The 17,690-nt window shown below is 38.0% G+C and overlaps 1 protein-coding gene and 1 long non-coding RNA gene across 2 annotated transcripts in view; one reads left to right on the plus strand and one right to left on the minus strand.

Moving 5' to 3' along the window:
- LOC141579354 (uncharacterized) overlaps positions 1 to 17,690 on the minus strand; it is a 60,556-nt gene that overhangs the window by 14,915 nt on the left and 27,951 nt on the right. Inside the window, exons 2-3 of the long non-coding RNA XR_012510548.1 lie at positions 3,425 to 3,515; positions 3 to 203 (exon numbers count right to left, since the gene is read on the minus strand). This is a non-coding gene — a long non-coding RNA (uncharacterized LOC141579354). The remainder of the gene's footprint in view (positions 1 to 2; positions 204 to 3,424; positions 3,516 to 17,690) is intronic.
- Positions 6,909 to 11,743, plus strand: LOC141579501 (olfactory receptor 2AP1-like). Its single transcript, XM_074375918.1, has one exon. It carries the CDS (start codon positions 8,041 to 8,043, stop codon positions 8,968 to 8,970), a length of 930 nt encoding a protein of 309 aa, XP_074232019.1. The 5' UTR covers positions 6,909 to 8,040; the 3' UTR covers positions 8,971 to 11,743.

Below are 17,690 nucleotides of genomic sequence, written 5' to 3' on the forward strand. Positions count from 1 at the left end.
ACCCAAAAGATGAAGAAGACACTTTTTCATTTTTTGCTTAAACAAGAGAACTATGTCTTCTCACAGTTTGGAAGCTAGAAGTCCAAGATCAAGGTGCCGGCAGGGTTGGTTTCTTCTGAATCCTCTCTCCTCTGGCTGTAGATGACCGTCTTCTCCCTGTGTCTTCACATGATGCTCCCTCTGTGCACCATCTGCCTAATCTCCTGTTTTTAGAAAGACACAGTTAAATTGGATTAGGGATCACGCTAATGACCTCATTTTAACCTATTACCTCTTTAAAGAGCCTATCTTCAAATATAGTCACTTTCTGAAGTAATGGGGGTTAGGGTTTCAACGTATGAATTTGAGGAGAATGCAGCCCAGCCAATAATAGGATCCTAGGGAAATGTACAGCCTGGAGTTGTGTGAGATTCTGAATTCCTGTTAGAAAATAACTGAAACATACCGAGAATAATACAAAGAAACACATGATGTACTGGAAGCTCAGCTTATTAAACATTTCCAATACAGCGCGAGTCCCTGGTATAAAGATCACGGCCATGGTCTCCCAAGCTCCAGAAGCATCCTCACCTAGAACTGAGCACTTCTGATTTTCTTGTGCTCCTTTCTGCCTTGACTGCATTCCTGTGCAAATGCAAACTATATGTTATACTGTTTGTATGTGGGTGTTTTAAACTTTGCATAAATGTTATCATTCTGTATGCTTTCTTTCCAATTTGTTTTATTATGGTAAAATACACATAATATTTTACCATCTTAGCCTTTTTAAATGTGTAGTTCAGAAGTAATAAATACACTCCCAACGTTGTCCAGCTATGACGCCCACCCATCTCTGTAACTCTTTTCATCCTGTAAAACTCAAACTCTGTATCCATTAGACAATAATCCCCAATTTCCCGATCCCCCAGCTCCTGGCAACTACCATTAATGCTTTGTTTTTATTATTTTGCCAACTTTAAATACCTCATGTAAGTGAAAAAATACAGCACTTGTCTTTTTGTGACTGGCTTATTACCCTTAGCATAATGTCCTCAAGGTTCATCCACGTTGCACCGTATGTCAGAATTTTCTTCCTTTTTTAAATGTGTATTTTACCACAATTCTTTAAATTAAGGGAAAAATATCATACCACAAAAGAAGAAATGATAGAAATTAATTATCTCCATCTTAAGTTACACAAAGAATTTGATAAACATATGTAATGAGTTGTGTATTACGTTCACAGCAGCCTTATTTATAGTGGCCAAAACATGGAAACAGCCCAAATGCCTGTCAACAAGGGAAGGAATGAACACATTCTGGTATGTTCATACCATGGCAAAGTGGGTAGCAACAAGAGTAGGCAATCCTGAGCTATACACAAATAAAGGACAAATCTCACAAACACAGTCCTGAGCAGAAGAATCCAGACACAAAAAGAATACATACGGTATTACTGCCTGTATAAAAAAAAATTAAGGAACAAAACTGAATGACAGATTTTGGAATGCTTGCCTATTTCGTTAAACTACAAAGAAAATTATAACTTTTTAATTATTACTATTAAAGTCAGCAGAGTGGTTATCTTTGGGAGCGAGAAGGATTTTAGCGGTTGGGAGAGGCACAAAAGGCACTTGTGGGGTCCTGGCAGTGTTCTATGCACCGCCCTTGGACATTTATTTTTTTCCACATTTCACAATAAAAGTAGCATAGGAAGCTTTTGAGCTGTTTGCTTCCAGGCAGTGCCTTGCACCAGTGACCAAACCAAAAACCCTTACCAGACTGAATTCTTACACCTGCTTTATTTCTTCACTTACTTCTCCTCACGCCTCTCTACATTAATGCATCTACTTTTAGGGACCATCCAAAACAGAAGGCTCATGTGGGAAGTTAGCAACCTTCTCTCTGACTGTTTGAGGTCCAGAACCAGTTGGTTTTGCAAAAACCTATGATGTCCCCAATGTCTGCAATCTCTTACTATCTAATCTAGTTGCAAACCAACCACTTATTGCCCAAGTTCAAATGTTTCTTGAAACCATTAGCTGAACCTAGCAGAGAACGTCAAACAAATACTGGCTCTTTTCAGCCACGCCAGCAATGCCCCTCAGAGCCAGAGACTCAGCAGACTAGTCCCTACAGGGAACAGTTTTATAAAATGTTGTATTGTGGCAAATTAAGAATCTCCAGCTCCAAGGCTGCAATATATTTTTCTTTACCACCTCTTATCCATCCACTGAGTTAATGTCACACATTTTCTTTTGTGTTATGACAGGACTTCACTTATAGTATGAACTTTTATATTAGTCTTATAAAAGGACAGACTGCTGAAAAAACAAGACCTAAAAGTATCGTGGCTGAAATAAGCCAAAAAGTTATTTTTCTCCAAAATTCTAAAAACAATGTCAGCAAGCAATTCTCTTCCTCATAATTTAAGGAGGGAGGCAAGAAAAATTATCCATGACAGACATACCATAAAGAATAGGTAAAAGGAGTTCTTCAAACAAGAAGAAAATTACAAGATAAGAAATCCTGGTGCAACAGGAAAGAAGAAAGAAAAATGGAAGGAGAAGAAATATGGGTAAGTGAAATAGACTATCCTCATCCTCGTGAGTTTTACAAATCATGTATGATGACAAACAAAAATTAACACCATCTGATACTGAAGACAATGATATTTAAAAGTGGGGTGGGTAAAGTGATCTAAATAGAAGTAAGATTTCCACATTTCACCTGAAATGCTAAAACATCTATGCCAGTAGACTGTGATAATATATGTATGTTGTAATACCCAGAGCAACCACTAAGAAAATCAAACAAAGTGATACAATCAAAACTACTGAATTAGGGTGGGAGGTAAAGCTTAGAGCATGTGCTTGGCATGCACAAGGTCTTGGGTTCAATCCCCAGTACCTCCTGGCGATTGGAGGGAAAAAACTAAATAAATAAATACTACTTTTAAAAAAATACTAAATTAATGAATTAGTCAAAATAGAATCCTAAAAAGTGTTCAAACAACCTACACATGTGCAAAAAAAAAAAAGAGAAACAAAGAAAATAAACAGAAACAAATGATAAAAAAGATAAATCTATACACATAATTATCTTAAATGTAAATAGTTTAAATACATCAATTACAAGGAAGAAATTGGCAGAGTGAATTTATTTTTTAAAACAACCCAACTATATGATATTATCAGAAATTTGCTTCAAAATCAACAACATACCGAGGTTGAAAGTAAAAGGATAAAGAAAGCTATGCCATGAAAAATCAAGAAAAAAAGCAGATAAGGCTACATTAGTGTTAGATAAAGTAGACAGAAGCAAAGAAAATTACAAACGGGAAGCAAGAGACATTTATATAATGATAAAAGGACCGCTCCACCAGGAACCCACCTTGCTTTATTTATAGTCACATTTATCATCATCTCACTTATTTTACATTTACCTGTGCATTCGTTTATTGTCCCTAGGCCATGTCTAGGCAAGGACTTCAGTGGTTTTGTTGACAGTCATATACACAGCGCCCACAGCAGTACCTGCACAGGGTAAGTACTCAGTAAATATTTACTCATCAATGAAAGTGTTATCCTATTATCTATCAATATCTGCCCTTTAGATACAAGGCACTAATCATGATCAGCTCAAGTGATTTAAATACTTTAAACAGTAACATTATGAACTAAAATATTCCAACATCAGATCAGAAATGACCAAAAGGTTTACTAATTCTTATTATAGCATCTCATGCACAAAATTTAAGTTCTACTTTCTTCATCATAAATATACTAATTATAAAATCAGCAAGCAAAAACTTTGACATTAGAATGCTTCCTGGAAAAAAGTCATCATTTCCAAAATAACCGTCTTCCATCAGTCACAGTTACCTCAGTCATTTCCTTATCATGCAGTCGAGGTACTTCCTAAACTTTAGAAAGAAGCGTAGCTTTTCCATACTACTCAGCCACAAAAAAAGAACAAAATCTGCCATTTGTAGCAACATAAATAGACTTGGAGGACACTGTGCTAAGTGAAGTAAGTCAGACAAAGACAAATACTCTATGGTATCACTTTTACATGGAATCTAAAACATACAACAAACTAGAGAATATAACCAAAAAACGAAGCAGACTCACAGACACAAAGAACAAACTAGTGGCTCCCAGCGAGGAAAGCGGGGGAGGGACAGAGTATGGGTGGGGGAGCAGGAGGTACAAACTACTGGGTGTAAGACAGGCTCAAGGACGCACTGTGCAACACAGGGAAGACAGCCAATAGTTTGTAATAACTGTAAATGGAAAGTAATCTATAAAAAATTGTATTAAGAAGCCTCTACAAATTTAAGAGGACAAATTATTTCAAGCATCTTTTCTGACCACAATGCCATAAAACTAGAAATCAGCCACTGGGGGGAAAAATGAGAGAAAAACAACTGTATGGAGACTAAACAACATGCTACTAAAAAACCAATGGGTCAATGATGAAATCAAAGAAGAAATTAAAAAATACCTTGAGACAAATGACAATGAAAACACAATTACATAAAATCTGTGGGATACAGTAAAAGAAGTCCTAAGAGGGAAGTTCATAGTGGTACAGGCCTTCCTCAAAAAACGAGAACAATCTCAATTAAACAATCTAACCTACCACCTAAAAGAATTAGAAAAAGAACAAACAAAACCTAGAGCCAGCAGAAGGAAAGAAATAATAAAGATCAGGGAGGAAATAAATTCTTTTAATTTAAGGACTAAGATTTAAAATTGCATTAAATTTTTTAGAAAAAAGAAGTGTAGCCATAAAAAAAAGTGTAGCCTTTCCAAATAATTCATTATCAAATAATTTCCTCCATGAATCACTTCCTAAGCAGATTTCCACCTCTTGCTCTCGTTTTATTTTATGTTGATCTTTGTTCCCAAATTCCAAGCCTGCCCAATTTGCAGCCTAGACTGGCTCATCAATGACCTGCCACTCAACTTACTTCCTCTCCCTCCCCTTTCTAAAGAAGAGATTCACTCTAACCCAAATAGAGCATTCGCAATCTGTCAGACTCAGTTTCCACTGGTAACTTCAGCTTTCTTGTCTGTAAACACATTTGAAAGAAACAACTGAAAATTGCTAAATACAGTTGTATAGTAATTCCCTCATTGGAGAAAAGAAAGTGGGAAACGTTTGTGAGGCATGTACTGTGTAGCTGGTACTTAGCAATTATAAGCCTATTTGAAGGGCATCATGGTCTCTATTTTACAGAAGAGGAAAGTGAGAACCAGAGAGATGGAGCTTCTTGTGTCACTCAAGGTGGAGGTGATTATTGTGTTAAATTTGGTGAGACCACATTCATTTTCTGGGCCCCACCACTGCTATGAGAATTATATGCAACCATGTATAAGGAAGCCATTTATAAGATATTTGTACGGTGGATACTTTGTTCCTAACTCTGGCATTTTGCTCACTAGCACTGGTTCTTCTGATGCTTGAATTCTGTTGATAAACAGGTGATGAATCTGATAAATTAACTGCTATGAAGATGTCTTTGGGTAGCAAAGGGTTAGCCCTCCCAGGTAATATATACATATCTTAAGTTCTTCACTACCTTAAGCTGGAAATTTGCAAGTGTTTTCTCAGAAGAGACTCACAAGTCAAGTGGGATCCCACCCCCATCTCAAACTGAGCACTCCCCTTTTATACGTTCTATATTTCATTTATGCACACACTTCGAAAAATGAAAATCACTGCCCACTGTCTTCAGCCAGTAGTCTATAAATGGGCTAATTACAACCAGGCTAACAATGTTTATCAAATGGGACTCTTCAGGACATTTGTGACCTGCAAACGGTTCCACCTAAGCTGTTGGTCTACAGCCAAGTCCAGCCCTGCCCACCCACAGGGAAAGGCAAATGTCATCACTCCACAGTCTTCCCTGCTCTCTGACTACCGCCCACCCGACTCCAAGCTAGTCTCTCTGGATCTCATCGCTTAGCCATATATTTAAAATTTGTTCCCAGAGTTGTTGACAAAGGACATTCATTAGCCTGTTCCAAACAAGAATCCCCAGGGCAACTTGTGCTTCCTCACTCAATTGATTCCCCCAGTGCAATCTCTCAATAGAGTGAATATAACCTTTGTCACTCTGGTTAAAGGACAGCTGAGGTGGGAGAGGGAGTTCATATTCTGCCTTCTGAGGTCATTAACATCATCCTTCCTAGAACAGAAAAATCCAGGGCTACTCTGCTCCTCAAAGTCCTTCTTTTAACCTTTATACTGGCTCCACTTTTAAAAGACAGGCTATCCAAAAACTCTGATGCAGTCCCAGTCTTAATGAGTGGAAAAACAGAAATGGGCAAATCCCCACTAAACTGGTAAGGAAGTGGAAAAGACTACTTCTTACCAAGAGAAGCCCTGGAAGTTTTTGTAACTTCTGTGAAATGCTGGATAGGACTTGGTGGCAGATAACATTGAAAATGCAATACATTTTATTTTATTTTGTAATAATATAGCCTTATAATTTTTATATACCTCTAAGAATATTTAGGACTAAAATCTCACTATAGCCATTTGGATAGTCAAATGAGGAGGTATATTCCCTCTTTACAGCTTCATTGATTTTACCTCTCTGTGGCCGTGAAGCCTGAAACCAATGCAGATGTGAATATTCAACCTTTCCCTGAAGATTTCAGGTTGGTAACCAGGAGTGCAAGGGCATCCAGAGCACTGTGTAACTTTTCCCGGTCCCTGATTCCAACTGTGGACTGCACCCCACTAGTGGCTTATGGAATCAATTTAATGGGTTGCATTCAGCATTTGAAAAAAAAATTTTAGTAAAATAAAATTTAAAATACTATGTTGTACCACATGCAGTAATAAGGAGTGTTCTGTAAAACCTTTATTTAAGTTAGACATATACAAGTTTGCCAGAAAATGATTTAAAATGCAGAATACATTATGGTCAAAATGCTTGAAAGCAGCTGCCCTATAAATGTTTGTAAAAACAATACATAAAGAAAATCTTGAATAAGCCATCAAGGATGCTCTCATATAATGTGATTCTTAAACAACATGAACTCACAAATCAGTAGAGACTTGAAATGTTCTTGAAGTGCTTAAACGTGAAGACTCCTTAGAAAACCCTGGATCATAGTTTTTATATACTTTTCCTGTAAAATTTCTATACCCATATACCCAAAATGTTTTACACATGTTTTAGTGGGTTCATAGACATGGTAAATCCAATCTAGAATTAACAGATCCCTAGTTTAGAACTCCTGCTTGAAATATTCTGAAGCTCCTAAAATTTCCTTGAAATGTAATAGCATCTGCCTGTCCTTAAAGGAAAGCAAAGTTCTAGATCTAAAGATTCTGAATGCATTTGTGTAAATGGAGATTTTTATTCTAATCTAATATTTGCTGAACTGTAGACAGGTATATGGAATGGTTCAAAGGACAGAAGACTTTTCAATCTAATACACAATCTTTGAATTCTAACAGACAGAGAAGGAGGGTCTGTTGAAGAAGAAGTGAGGAGCTGGTACTCTTGGCATCGAGGGAATTGAGGGAGTTGAACAGGAAGGAAAATGAGAGGCTGATATGATTGTATGAAAAATAAAAACAAAAATGGCAGAGAAGCGTAAGAAAACGAGCTCATCTAAGAAGAGTTAGGCAGGCAAAGGAAGCAGGGCAATAAGTGGAACCAGTGAGAAGTAAGGAAAGTGAATAAAGGGGAAAGAAAATTAGTAACTTCTGGAAGGAGACAGCTGTTGCAGGCATTCCTTTATTAACTCTTTTCAAAAACTATTTAAACATCATCTACGAAGCGATTATTTCATATTGGCACTGGGGAGAGTACATTTGGAGAAATCATAATAAGAACTTTCTATATAGGGCAAACAGGACTGGCAAGAACCCAACACCATTCAAATGGGCTGCTGGGCTGGGTCATGTCATCAGAGGAAAAATTCATGGTCCCTCTCCTTTTGTTCTCTTCAGATTTCATGTCCCTTTCAGAATACCTCTTCCTTTCTCACCTTTTATTATTACCATTTTACCTTGAGACTCAAAATTTTTTAAGCAATGCAAAATAAAACCGTATTGACTGAGTTCATCCTGCTGGGTCTAACAGATGTCCCTGAACTCCAGATGGTGGTTTTCACCTTTCTGTTCCTTGCCTATTTGCTCAGCATGATGGGAAATCTGACGATCCTCATCCTCACCTTGCTGGACTCCCACCTTCAGACCCCCATGTATTTCTTTCTCCGGAACTTCTCCTTCTTAGAAATTACCTTCACAAACATCTTCATTCTTAGGGTCCTGATCAGCATCACAACAGGAAACAAGAGCATCAGCTTTGCTGGCTGCTTCACTCAGTATTTCTTTGCCATATTCCTTGGGTCAACAGAGTTTTACCTTCTGGCCGCCATGTCCTATGACCGCTATGTGGCCGTCTGCAAGCCCCTGCACTACACGACCACCATGAGCAGCAGAGCCTGCACCCAGCTGGCTCTCTGCTCCTGGCTGGCTGGGTTAGTGGTTATTATACCACCAACCACTCTGATGAGTCAGCAGGACTTCTGTGCCTCCAACAGGCTGAATCATTATTTCTGTGACAATGAGCCCCTTCGGGAACTCTCCTGTTCAGACACGAGCCTCATAGATAAGGTTGTCTTCCTTGTGGCCTCAGTGACCCTGGTGGTCACTCTGGTGCTAGTGATTCTCTCCCACACGTTCATCATCAGGACTGTTCTGAAGCTCCCCTCTGGTCAGCAAAGGACAAAGGCCTTTTTCACTTGTTCTTCCCACCTGATTGTCATCTCTCTCTCTTATGGAAGCTGCTTCTTCATTTACATTAAGCCCACAGCAAAAGAAGTGGATTCATTCAACAAGGGAGCCGATCTACTCATTACTTCAGCTGCACCTTTGTTAAACCCCTTCATTTATTCCCTAAGGAACCAACAGGTAAAACAAGCTTTCAAGGATACAGTCAAGAAGCTTATGAAACTTTAAAGAATTTCAGAATTAAAACCTTAATGGGTGAATCCTTACTACGTACCAAACTCTCTGCCAGTTACTAGATATCCAATAAAGAGTTAAACTCCAGGACAGTGAGAGAGATTTGGAAATTAAAAAAATACAACCTAAATGTTCATATAAAGAAATGATTAGGTTTTATTAATGAAAAAGCAGCTCAATCTGAGTTAGTGAGTCAAAAAGTTTTCAGAGCAGGTGCCATTTAAATTGAGTCTTGACAAGTAGGAATAGGTCAAGCAAGCAAAAATAGAGAAAGAAACAGGTAGAAAGAATATTGGTGGTGGGAGCACAAATTTTCAGTCCAACAAGATTGAGGAAATGTTGTCATTCATTTCAATTAAATAAAACAGAGAAGGAAAAGACTTGTGGAGATAAAAGTTTTAGTTTTGAATTAAGTTAAATCCTATTTTAAATAAATTAAATGTTCAAAATGTCAAGCCATTTGGATTTGGGACAAGATCTGTGAATTTAGAAATCCTTACCATGTAGATGGCAACTGATGTGGAAACAGAGGAGGCCACGAACAGAAGCAAGTACAGAAGTTCAAATATTAAACTCTTAGCATCCTCTCATAATTTGAAGAGCACAAGAGGCAGAAGATAAGAAAGTCCACAGAACTGTGGGATTCATAAGAGAATGTCTCAAGAAACACAGGTTATTTGGCAATGTGAAATGCTGCAGAGAACAATTAATATGAAGAATGAAAGCATGAGAACTGACAATTAGGCTACTGTTATTGATCACAGCCATTTTCAGAAAATGTGGAACTTGGGGGTGGGGTAGGAAGAAGTCAGACCACAGTGGGATACTGGTGGTTAGGAGTTGAAAAGCTAGAAATGGTAAGATGGAATTTCAAGAGTATGGGTCAATGGCTTTGGTTCCTAGACTTGAGGGCATATAACACTGTGCCATGCCTATAACAGGCACTCAGTAAATGCTCAATTAATTAAAAAAAATGAGTAAATGATGTCTTTATTACATAGGATTCAAGTAAGCTTTCATAAGCTTTTTTATCATCTACTAGTTTTTTAAAGGGCCAAATTCTTTCTCTCCTGAACACTTTAAAGCCTATTTTGAACCACATAGTTATTTCTTTGTAGAGATATCCACAGACAAATCCTCTGTTAATGTCACCTTGTTTAACATTATTTTAAGAGTTTTTTTCTCCTTTTCTCAGGGATATTTATAGGTAAATAAATTAAAAGGAGAATCAGATTTTCACAAAAGCTGTCTAAGCATGTTTTCAGAAGTCTAGGAGACGCACATACCCTTTTATAAAAGTGTGTTCCCCGTTAATCTATCCCTTATATCTACGATCTACTATTAGGAATTAAATTATTTTCTTTTGAGTCTTCTTCCTATTAAAATGCAATCAAGAGAAGCAGTGTACTAGTGTACTATAGAAGTAAACAGCCTCAAAAATCTCAGTGACTTAAATAACCAAAGTTTATAACCTCTCATACTATGTTCAATGTGGGTCAGCAGCCAACTCTGCTCCACATGGTAACTTCTACATCACCTTATAATGCTGCCATCCCCACATCAGATGCTTCAAGGGTCACAGAAGGAAACACACAAAACAGGAAATGTCTCAAACCTGCACTTAAAAGCTCCGCCTAAAACCCACTGGCCAAAACGAGTTAACAAATGCAAAAGATCCAAGCAGTGTGATCTTCCCACACATATAGAAGGAAAAGAGAACATGAGAACTTGTGAGCGAAAGATGAAAACACCTTATAGGCTAGGATATGTTACCTTTTTTTCCCAAATGACAGCCAAGTCCTGTAAACAAAACTGGCTAAAGAAATTTGGCAGAGCAAATTACCGCCATGAAAATTGTAGTGAAATGTTGGTGGGGATGTAAACTGGGGTGGCCACTATAAAGAACAGTATGGAGGTCCCTTTGAAAACTAAAAATAAACTTACCATATGATCCAGCAATCCCACTCCTGGCCATATATCCAGAGGAAACTCTAATTCAAAAAGACACATGAACCCCAATGTTGACAGCAGCACTATTTACAACAGCCAAGACATGGAAGCAACCTAAGTGTCCATCAACAGATGACTGGACAAAGAAGATGTGGCATATATATACAAACTACTCAGCCATAAAAAAGAATGAAATAATGCCATTTGCAGCAACATGGGTGGACCTAGAGACTATCATATTAAGTGAAGTCTAAGTCAGAGAGAGAAAGAGAAATCATATGATATCAGTTATAGGTGGAACCTTAAAAAAATGATACAAATGACCTTATTTACAAAACAGGAATAGACTCAAAGACACTGAAAACAAACTTATAGTTACCTAAGAGGAGAGCAGTGGGGGGAGGAGCAATAAATTAATTTTGAGATTACATATACACACTACTATATATACAATATATAAACAACAAAGACCTACTGTGTAGCACAGGTTATACTATATTCAATAACTAGAAGTTATATTAGAAGTTATATTCAATAACTTCTAATAACCTATAATGTAAAGGAATCTGAAAAGAACATAGATATATATTATGTATAACTGAATCACTTTGTTGTACACCTGAAACTAACACAACATTGTAAATCAACTATACTTCAATTAAAAACAAAAACTGCAAAAATAACATATGAGATCGCTCATATGTGGAATCTTAAAAAAAAACAAAACAAAGCATAAATACAAAACAGAAATAGACTCACAGACATAGAATACAAACTTGTGGTTGCCAAGGGGGCGGGGGGTGGGAAGAGATAGACTGGGATTTCAAAATTGTAGAATAGATAAACAAGATTATACTGTATAGCACAGGGAAATATACACAAGATCTTATGGTAGCTCACAGAGAAAAAAATGTGACAATGAATATATATATGTTCATGTATAACTGAAAAATTGTGCTGTACACTGGAATTTGACACAACATTGTAAAATGATTATAAATCAATAAAAAATGTTAAAAAACAAAAACAACAAAAACTGTAGTGAGACAGACAGGAAAACAATGTCTCATGGCTTCATCTTTTAAAAATATAAATCATATCATGTCACTATCTTTCTTAAAACCCTCTGAGAGCTTCCCATTACTTAAATTCCAAATTCTTCACCATAGTCCACAAGGCACTACCTCAACTAGCTCTGGCCCAGCTCTTTCAACACTCTGCCCTCGGCACTGACTAACAGGCCCAGAAGAGGTAACAATTACAGCTCATGTTCCTTCTCCTAAAAGAACTTCAGAACGAATTACATCCTGTTATTTCCTCCCTGTCAACTTAATCACTACCAGAAAACTCTCTAGATCCTCCTTCATTACCCCTGAGTGATCTGTCATCTTCAAAATCCTCTGAAAACTCTCAGCACACCTGTCCTTCACATATTTCTGATCCTGGAGAAGGGGTAGGTACCCTCCTCGCTCTCCACTGCCTTTTTTTTTTTTCATTCACGAGATAGTCAGTAGAGTAACATTTATTGATGGTCTACTTACACCAAGACTGCAAAAAACGCTGCAGATAAATGGATGAAAAGTCATGGTTCTACCCTCAAGGCCCTTATAACCAGTAGGAGACCTCATGCTAAATATCAGAGCAGAAATACACCAACGCAATCAAAAGGGAGAGGACAGAGCAGATACTACCACCTGGAGAAGTTAGGGAGCATCTCATATATGTATTCTCTTATCCTTAATTCTCTTCCATTCTTTCGTCATTTTCCCATTCATTATCATACACATGGATGATATTGAAACTAATTATCTTATTGGAGAGAGAACAGAAATTTAAAATTTATTTTTCCTTTTTTAAAAAAAAATGTTTGAAGTGCAGTTGATTTACAATGTCAGTTTCAGGTATACAGCAAAGCGATTCAGTTATACATACACACACATGGTTTTTTTTCTTTTCAGATTCTTGTCCATTCTCTCCATTGCCTCTTACAGACCACTGTCCTCTATTTTCAAAACCTGTAATTCCGTTAAAGCACATGTCATCAGATTATATCACTCCTTGTTCAACTACTCCCTCAGGTATCTGGTTGGTTCACTGATAAATTTAGCAACTGGCTACCCCAACTCTACCACTTACTCCTGGTTTGATTGTTTGGTGACTTGCATAGCTACAGAGATCGATGTACTGAACCAGTGTGATGGTGAACTCAGCCTGGCTCAGCTGGCTGGCTCTACTTCAAGCTGTGGGTCTGTTCACGACACTGAGGACAAGAGGACCTAAGAAACAAGTAGCTGGATTCCATGGTAAGACACACGCTTGCCCAGGGGAAGAAGATAAATTCCAAGACATTGTCGTTCCCTGCTTCCTCAGTGAAGTTTCTGGGATTCCAGATGTCTAAGGGCATATCAGGGTATACCTTCAAATTAGAATAAAAATTACTACATTTTGTACCTCCTAAGAGGAATCAAAAAGTACAATACACTACATTGATGAGATAATATACACCACATTGGTGACTGCTGTTCTGGCCCACATACTAAATAATCCATAAAACTGCTCACAATAAGGGAAAGCTCTCCAGATGGCCCAGACTTTGATGCAAGCAGAGTCCTTATGACTCTGTGGATTTCACTGTATTCAAAGTGTCGGTGGGAGATCAGGACGCAGTGTAGAATTTGTGGCATGCTCCCGTAGGTAAGTCTTAATACAAACCCCCTAAGATAAATCCACACCATCTTTAGCAATTAACTTGCTGTTTTGAGAAATAAGTGTTTTGCTCGTTACTGGGCCTGGCACAGACTGAATGTCTATTCGTGGGGCAAGCTAAAAACATGCACCTTGAACTACTCATCATGAACTGAGTGAATATCTTTCACTAAGTCATAAAAATAGAAGTGTCTAAAAATTCCCCAGCTTCAAGTGGAAGTGAGACATAGGAGATGAAGCTCATGCAGACCCTTCAAGGCAGAAGCAACGTGCACAGGCAGAAGGCTCGCACTCCTGATGTATTAACTCTTCCTCTGGTGCCTCTCCTACCTCAAACCACACCTATAACTTCATGTTTGGTGAGGGTCAGGGAGGGGGGTTCCCAATGACTAATGGACTAGGGAAGAGAAAATAAAGCCTTCTTTACAGATGGCTCTGTGCAATACACTAACATGAGCCAGCGGTGGACTACCGTGGTGTTACAACACCACTGAGGCACGGCCATGAAAAGTAGTTGGGAAGGGAAATCATCCCACCAGCAGAACTTTGATATTAACAGCTGTCACTCTGTCTGGAAGGAGAGATGTCTAGAGAGTTAGACCTATACCATTCAATGATTAGAAGATAATGGTTTGTCTATATAATCAGAGACTTAGAATGAAAAAAAAAGTTGGAGGATTGGTTAACCAGGAGGTTTGGGGTAGAGGAATAAGGATGGACCTCTCACAGTGTGACTGAAGCTGAGGACACTTGTAATACCTTATGACTGAGTGCTCACCATAAGTCTCCTGCAGCAAACACACACACCCACCACACACATCTATCAGAAATTTGGTAGACTTTTCCTTTTCAGGGCACAGAAGACTAAAGTGAAGGGAAAGGGGCTAATGGGGAAAATGCTAAACCCTCTACATGGCTCGTGTTACCTGACCAATGTAAGAGTACCACGGCAACAGAAGGCAAATGGCCTCCTACACCTTGTTCTTTAGGAGGCATATGGTGCTAGGAACATTAAACAAATAATTAAGGTATGTCGTCCAGCATTATGCACAATGTAATGAAGGTGTGTTGTGTAGCGTTATGCGTAGCACATGGTAAATGGCTCAAAAAATATGCTGTTGTTCTAGTTCCCACGATTATTTTTCATCGTTGTCATTACTCCAGCTTCCACGAGGCTTTTGAACTATACTGATGCTCTCCTGCTAACTTCCTCAGCATCTCTTTGGACTTCTTCCCCAGTCCCTTATTAAAAGTTCAATTCCAGAGTTCTCAGCAAATAGGGCTCATCAGCACGCTCTGAATGGGGGTCTCCTGGGATCTTTTCTCTCCTTCCTCATCTGATTATGCTGAGGTCTCCCCCGAACAGAATATTTAAAATATGCTTCCATCTGGTGTAAAATCAGAAGCAGCACATATCCAGGCTCAGATGAGTCAGAACGGAGGAAACAAGACTTTGAAGGGAGCATGGTTTCTATTATCACTACCATAAACACATTTAACTTAAATAAATCACACCTCAAAGGATTACCTGCTGGCTGGGGGGCATTTTACATTTTACGTGGAGATAAGAAGTGGCAAATGACAGCTAAGCTGATATACAGCAGGAGGAGTAGGAGTTTTTCTACCAAATTTTCATAAGTTTGTGAACTTTTGAGATGAATTAGGTCAGTAAGTAGCGGTGGGAAAGCAGACAAGTTCAGTTTTATGCCATCTTTCCTCCACATCTGACTTCTAAACTGTGATTCATTCCATAGAGGTGCACGGGTAAAACCCTACAGAACTTTCCCTGAAAGTCAAGTGTAAGTATATTCTCAGCTTCTAGTTAAATCAGTGTTACCTGTTTGTGATTATAGAGCATGAAATTATATTACTGTGATTTTTCTTAATTAAAAAGTAACTCACGCTTGTTTTACAGTATTCATGGAACACAGACAAATACAAAGTAAAAAGAGACAGCTCCCCTTATGTCCTCCACTTCCTCATCTAACTCCATAAAAGCAATACTGAAAATTTCTCCAGATCTATGTGAATACGCACGTAAAAATATAGTTTTAGAGCATATACGATATATACTTTTTAACCCAAATGGGATAATACACTACTGTTCAGCAGCTTGCTTTACTCACTTAGCAATATATCAAATATATCTTTCCAAGTGAGTTCACATAAATACTTCCCATTTATTTGTATTGGTGTATTGCATTTTATAGTTTGGATGTGCCAAAGTTATTTAGTCACTTCCATACTGATGGAAACTTTAATTGTTTCCAAATTTTTACATTTATAAACAAGGCTATAATGAACATCCTTGTAAAATTATTGAAACAGAATTATCATAGAATTTATATAGAATATGAATGTGAAATTTTGAATGATAACATACATCTGTTCACCAAAGACCAACAATTAATGACCAGGAAGTGCAAGAGCCTGGACATTCAGGTACTGGATGGCATTACCAGGTTCCACACATCCTGTGATTGGGACGTTCCTAGGGACAATGGCAAAGATGGCTCTCTGGTGTTCCAGATAGGCACACGGGCCAGGGATGTACGGAGGGAGCGGGGCTAAGGATTTCTTTATTTCAGGAAACTTAAAAGATCAGAACAATATGAAAATGCCTAATTGATTCTAAAATTCAAAGCTTCTTTCTTGGAATACATGCCATCATTTCTGAAAAAGAATATTATGACCACATAATCTGGTAGCCCACTTCCTGGTTCTGTGTTCGGGCTGTACCTGTATCTTATGCAAAGTGCCTCAGCCCATCCAGGGAGCTTAGAGAGCACAGATGGAGGAGCCCAGGTACAAATGAACACCTCTCTCTAAGTGTCAGGGGTAAGAATTTAAAGTAGTTCCTGAAAGCCCCTCCTGAAATCATTTGCTCCCTGAGGTTTCTCTTTCCATCAGTGACAGGTCAGTATTACGAAAACAAAGCATGAAGGAATTCTGTGCCCAAACAAACTTTACATGCATTAAGTCATTTTAAAATTATTGTATCCCCCTCACCCTCAGTAACACATAACAGAAATACAGATTTTTATTGTTTGGGGATAGAGGAGCACCAACTATGAACAAGGAAAATCTCAAAATACAACCTTCCTAACAGAGGCCTGGCTCTCAGCTCCTAAAATCTCACCAGAGACTACATGACTCATTGATCATTCATCAGTGGAAGAGAGAAGGGAAGTGGTAACATCAATTTATAGATTGAAGAGACTTTACCCTAGACTAACTCTTGAAAGTTCCTATTCACTGTTAGACAAAAAAAAGCTAGGAAAATGCACAGTTTATATGGTTGATTTTCAAGGACAAAGGGTAAACAGAGAATAAAATGGGGGGAGGGGGTAAAAGAAAGAGAAGGGCACTACCTTTTTTCATTTATTTAATAACCATGTATTTTGATTATACTGTGTTTTTGCCAATGTTACTGGGGAGTAAAAGAACACCAAAAGAGGAAGAACGGATTTATGAAGAGCCTGGCATAAAACCAACACTACAGTCATTCAGCAGGTGTTGGCTCTCTTGCCCTTCCTCTGCATTTAAGGAACTTACAGTCTGTTTTGGGGAAAGGTGACATATACACAGAAAACAGGAAATGGTCAATGCCTGAAAAGAATGCATCCTACGTGTTAATTCTTATCTTAGAATCAGACATCTCTCTGCATTTATTCTGTGTCACAGATTTTCAGATACTCATTTTGATGTAAAAATTCCACATAGAATGCAGCCATTCTGGAAGGCAGTATGGTGGTATCCAGCAAAACTGAAAATATAATTATCATAGGATCCAGCAAGATATGCTGCTGGGTATACACCCAAAAGAAATGAAAGTAGAATTTTGAAGATATATTTGCACACCCATGTTTACAGCAGCATTTTCACAATAATCAAGAGATAGAAGCAACCCAAACATCCATTACAGATGAATGGGTAGACAAAATGTAATCTATATGTATAATGGAATATTATTTAACCTCAAAAAGGGGGAAATCCTATCACATGGTACAATATAGATTAACCTTGAGAACATTATGCTAAGCGAAATAAGCCAGTCA

This window comes from Camelus bactrianus, chromosome 12, assembly GCF_048773025.1.
Source record: "Camelus bactrianus isolate YW-2024 breed Bactrian camel chromosome 12, ASM4877302v1, whole genome shotgun sequence".
Classification (NCBI taxonomy): Eukaryota; Metazoa; Chordata; class Mammalia; order Artiodactyla; family Camelidae; genus Camelus; species Camelus bactrianus.